This window comes from Procambarus clarkii, chromosome 7 (genome assembly GCF_040958095.1).
Source record: "Procambarus clarkii isolate CNS0578487 chromosome 7, FALCON_Pclarkii_2.0, whole genome shotgun sequence".
In the NCBI taxonomy this organism is placed as follows: Eukaryota; Metazoa; Arthropoda; class Malacostraca; order Decapoda; family Cambaridae; genus Procambarus; species Procambarus clarkii.
Genome location: NC_091156.1, coordinates 8413191 through 8418694, shown reverse-complemented (window position 1 = coordinate 8418694; position 5504 = coordinate 8413191). Strand labels below are relative to the sequence as shown.

The window sequence follows — 5504 nt, the reverse complement described above, 5'->3', positions numbered from 1 at the left end:
GGGAAGTGGGGGCAAATGAGCTCACACTATTTCTGAGAGAATTCATAGGTTACTTTACCTTGAGGTTACCTTGAGGTGTTTCCGGGGCTTAGCGTCCCCGCAGCCCGGTCGTCGGCCAGGCCTCCTGGTTGCTGGACTGATCAACATGATAGGTGGGAGAGTTTTTTGGCTGGTTTTGAGGCTTCTGTCTCTTTAGAATTCAGCAGTAGTTTATTTTGATTCCCCTGACTTTCTGGTTGATTTCCCAGGTGAGGTGCCAAAAATAAATATGACCACTCCCTGCGCCTCTGTGTGGGGGCCGGGTTCTATCTCCAGTTCCCGATAGGCCTCTAGAACTCTACGACTGATGTGATCCAGTAAATTGTAACAATCTCAACATATAGCATCAGGGAGCCACAAGGGGCTCCTTGCAAGGATATTCATTGCAATCACTACAAATATTTTAGGCAACAAAAGCTTTGCTACTTATTCCTATTTGTTGGTCAAAATTGTTTGCTTTTATTTGTTAATGCACACACCAGAAAACACTTTTGCTCATACTGTACTCTTATCTTGATGTTAAAATTACTTGGATAAAACTTATATTTAAAATATTTCTACTCCTCTTATGTTTCTCTGCTCCAAATAACAGTCACAACCTAGCTAAGCTGAATACAACCCTACATGGCATGAACTACTACAAGAGTTCTTGATTGGAACGACCCATATCCACTGCTTTGCGAAATAAGACTCCACTTCAGCATTTTCAAGTGATGTCATACTAAATATTTATTTTTATATAAATTAGCTGTTCATATAATTTATCTATCAATCTTTAAGAGCGATTGTTAAACCTCTGAAAAATAGGAGACATGCCATATTGAAATTTTGTAAAAAAGTGATACAAGTAATAAACAGATTCCCTGCTATGGAAATAATGAATGTCAGTGATAAAAACTAATTGAGTATGGATAGTAAACTTTCAAATACAAGATAAAGTCACCAGTTTTCTGCAAACAAAAACAAATTAAGTCAGAAATATATTTTTTTTATGTGTAAATAAGGAAGATATACAAGAAGAAACTATGCTGATAAATTGTGAACAAGTCAAAGAAAATGGAGTCCCAAATTTTTGTAAAGGTGGTTATTAGAGATTATGGCAGAACCTGATTTGTGCAGTTTGGTCAATATTAATGGTGCAGCTATTTAAATGTGCTACACTCAGGTACACATGGCTAAAAATAGTTAACATATGAAATGATAACAAAATCCACATGGTAATTGGAGCACAGGAGGACATCACAGACAGCAATTCAAGCAGTGCAAGACCAACACTATAAAGTGTCCTCTCTTCATTATTCCTGTCTTTATATGGAAAATTACATTCCTTAAATAAGATATTGTACCCTAGAAATATTTTATTATTTATCTTCAGTAAGCCAGTGTCAGCAGGTGACCTGACAATTATAATGTAGATTAACACTGCAACGTGTTTTTAAGATGCCCCAGTATTACAATGAGCGTTGGTAGGGAGCACAAACAATCTACCTATCTCTACCTACCTATATCTCAACCAAATCAAACCACATTTCTGGAAATAGTAACCATCTGCTTACCTAGTTAATCACTATGATAAAGGATACAATGATATTATATCCTAACAAAAATTATACTGCAACCATATAAATGTATCAAAATTAACTCCACAAATAGAATATTGGCAAATGCTTAGAAAAGTAATATATGTCATCCATCAGACATTAAAGGACTGAACAATGCAGAACTCCACTAGTGACACCTCGCCAATCAAGAGACCTCGCTCCTCACAGCGACTCATTGTCTTCTGTTGCTTAGGTACTCCCTTATCCAGTGGAGTATCTTCCCTTTCACTCCTGCCTGCATCTCCAGCTTGTGCATTAAAAGCTTCTCAGTGTGTAGGACCGGTATTGAAAAAAACTGCATAAATCACACAAACCTTTGACTTAAGTAAAAGTGGTCTGGATGAAAGTAGTCATCCAGCTGTACAAATAACCTGTGCAACTTAATATGGACTACTGTATCCAAACATGGAGACCTAGCCTACAAAACAGCATCATCACACTGGAAAAAATTCAGCAAAGAAAAACATAAAAGAAGTAAACTCTCAAAATAGAGCCCGAAGCTCTTGCCTAATTCTGCAAACAAAACATAACAGGCCTGGTCTCATTGGGACTTTAAAAATGCTAAAATTAGAAATAATTATCAAAAGAAGGCAACAACTTAGGGGCCACTATGTAACACGTTACTAGACTTAACTTCAAATGACTTCTTTAAAAGGTCCAGTGTGACTCATACAGGAGGTATACATTTTAACACAAATTGCAATTTAGGATTGAGAACAGAAAGAAGCTTTTCATATATAATTCACTGATATAAGATTTATTAACCTCCTACCCACTGAAGCTGTAAATTCCCAGACAGTGTTACACTTCAAGTGTTCAAATGTCCCACACAGTGTTAAGTGTGCGAGGAACTCAATAAGAAATTCCAGGAGGTTTTCACCTCAGAGCAAAGAGAAGTCCCAGAGATAAGAGAGAGAATATCAAACCAGATACCACTAGAGGAGTTTGTGATTACCAATGGGAAGGTGAGGATGTATCTGCTAGATTTGGACGTGACAAAGGCTATAGGCCCGGATGGAATCTCACCATGGATTCTAAGGAAAGGAGCAGAAGCTCTGTGCCTGCCACTCTCCATGGTGTACAACAAACCACTGGTAACAGGTGAACTGCCAAAAATTTGGAAAACGGCCAATGTAGTCCCAATATACAAGAAGGGTGATAGGCAGGAGGCACTGAACTACAGGCCAGTGTCCCTAACTTGCATTCCATGCAAGATGATGGAGAAGATTGTGCGAAAAAAGGAAGTGGAACATCTGGAATGGAGGAACTTTGTAACACAACATCAGCATGGGTTCAGAGATGGCAAATCATGCATAACAGGTTTAATTGAGTTCTATGACCAGGCAACAAAAATCAGGCAAGAGAGAGAGGGCTGGGCAGACTGCATATTTCTGGACTGCCAGAAAGCTTTTGACACAGTACCACATAAGAGACTAGTGCACAAACTGGAGATGCCGGCAGGAGTGAAAGGGAAAGTACTCCACTGGATAAGGGAATACCTAAGCAACAGGACACAGCGAGTCACTGTGAGGGGTGAGGCCTCAGAGTGGCAGGGAGTCATCAGTGGAGTCCCACAGGGATCAGTCCTTGGACCTATACTGTTTCTGATACAGTATACGTAAATAATCTCACCAGAAGGAATCGATTCGTTCCTCTTGATGTTTGCTGATAATGCAAAAATTATGAGGAGGATTAAGACAGAGGAGGATAGTATGAGACTACAAGAAGACCTAGACAAACTGAAGGAATGGTCCTACAAATGGCTACTAAAGTTCAACCCAAGTAAATGTAAGGTAATGAAACTAGGAAGAGGAACTAGAAGGCCAGTCACTGGATACCGAATGGGAGATGAAGTCCTTCACAAAACGGACAGAGAGAAAGATCTAGGAGTTGATATTACGCCAAACCTGTCTCCTGAAGCCCACATCAAAAGAATAACATCAGCGGCCTATGCGAGGCTGGCTAACATCAAACTGCTTTCAGAAACCTGTGTAAGGAATCCTTCAGAACCTTGTATACCACATATGTAAGGCCAATCCTGGAGCATGCAGCCCCAGTATAGAGCCCATATCTAGTCAAGCACAAGACGAAGCTGGAAAAAATTTAGAGGTATGCCGCTAGGCTAGTCCTAGAACTAAGAGGCATGAGTTATGAAGACAGACTACGTGAATTGCACCTCACGTTGCTGGAAGACAGAAGAGCTAGGGGAGACATGATCACCACATACAAAACTCTCTGGTGAATTGACAGGGTGGACAAGGATGGATTATTAAACACGGGTGGCATACGCACAAGGTGACAGGTGGAAGCTGAGTACCCAAATGAGCCACAGACACATTAAAAAGAACTTTTTCAGTGTCAGAGTAGTTAGTAAATGGAATGCACTAAGAAGTGATGTGGTGGAGGCTGACTCCATACACAGTTTCAAATGTAGATATGACAGAGCCCAGTAGGCTCAGGAATCTGTACCCAAGTTGACTGACAGTTGAGAGGCGGGACCAAAGAGCCAGAGCTCAACCCCCGCAAGCACAATTAGGTGAGTACAATTAGGCGAGTACCTCAAAAGAGAACTGGAAAAATACTTTCCATAAACTATCCACAAGCCATCAGCTTTCCGTCCTCATAGAGACAACAACTATTGGTGCCAAAATTGGACCTATAAAAATAGCATGACATTTTGTAACACACTGCTATAGTATTGGAAATCAAAAGGTAGCTAGGCTTGATATAAGCATTTCCCCCTTGGTTATGTTCTTCTGACTTAAACTGAAAACTGAAAATTAGAATAAAATTTCCTTGGAGATCAAATAACTTCAATCTTTATATAAACACATAACCTACAATTCTATACAGGAAATAAACGACTTACAATGTTTATCCCATTAAGAAATTAAGGCTGTTCCTGCAAATCATATATGTCTTACATATCAGTCATTTCTGAACAGGATATTCGGATAAAACGTGAAACATGCACACTTACACGGGGGGGCGTGCAGGTAAGGTTAGCCCCTGACACAAGATCAGGAAAGTAGGCCTCGTTGACCGCTGATTTACCGATCGTTACCCACTGACCGCCCCGTCAACCACATAAATACTGTTAAACATTACTTCATCTCTGTCTAGTGACAACTACCTCACAAAACATCTCGAACACACGTATATACTCACCTAAATGACTTACGATCATTGGAGGTAGGCATCTGACATTTGTCAACAACAGTATCGCCGCTAGGTATCCCGACAACAAACCAGCGAGACAGCAGAGCATCGCTGGTTGCGGCGCTGACGGGGGTTGGTGGTGGGGGAGGCCGTCCAGGGGTGGCAGGAACAGCGGGTACGATCCTCCGCCAGCCACCTCGATCCTAAGGCCGCCTGCCGTCTACCCCACCTCCCGGCTACACATTCACCTTCGATTTCACTCAATTACGGGTAAAATATGGATTGCTGTCACTTGCCAGGCCAAGTTTTGTGTGACACGCTTATATTAACTGATAGATAAATGCATAATTTGATTAAGTTCACTTCCAGCCTGCACGCCCGCCAGCCTCTTTTCCCCCCCCTCTTCCCTCTTACAATAAATTATCCTTATGAATACTGCAAACCTCGAAATTCAGATAAAAATTTATGAAGGAGTACTGTTCCATGTTTATTTATGGGATGGAGACCTGTTAAATACAGAGATATTAGGTAGAATTGTAGAAAGAGACAAAGATATCTGATCACGTTGACCAGACCACACACTAGAATGTGAAGGGACGACGACGTTTCGGTCCGTCCTGGACCATTCTCAAGTCGATGAGAAGTCATTTATCGACTTGAGAATGGTCCAGGACGGACCGAAACGTCGTCGTACCTTCATTTTTA

The 5504-nt window shown here is 41.0% G+C and overlaps 1 protein-coding gene across 7 annotated transcripts in view; it reads right to left on the bottom strand.

The window, feature by feature from the left end:
- The window catches only part of LOC138356381 (rab GTPase-activating protein 1-like), a 43722-nt gene extending 38765 nt beyond the window's left edge, over window positions 1–4957 (bottom strand). For 2 of the 7 annotated variants that reach the window (XM_069312441.1, XM_069312419.1), the window contains exon 1: window positions 4822–4923. Coding sequence is in view for 1 of the 7 variants with exons in the window: in XM_069312419.1 (XP_069168520.1) it covers window positions 4822–4908 (87 nt within the window). In the remaining 6 variants the exon portion in view is untranslated. Of the gene's footprint in view, window positions 1–4620; window positions 4767–4808 lie in introns of those variants that run through there. The other 5 variants (XM_069312423.1, XM_069312427.1, XM_069312432.1 and 2 more) reach the window with 5 other exon arrangements.
- Window positions 4958–5504: the final 547 nt, after the last annotated feature.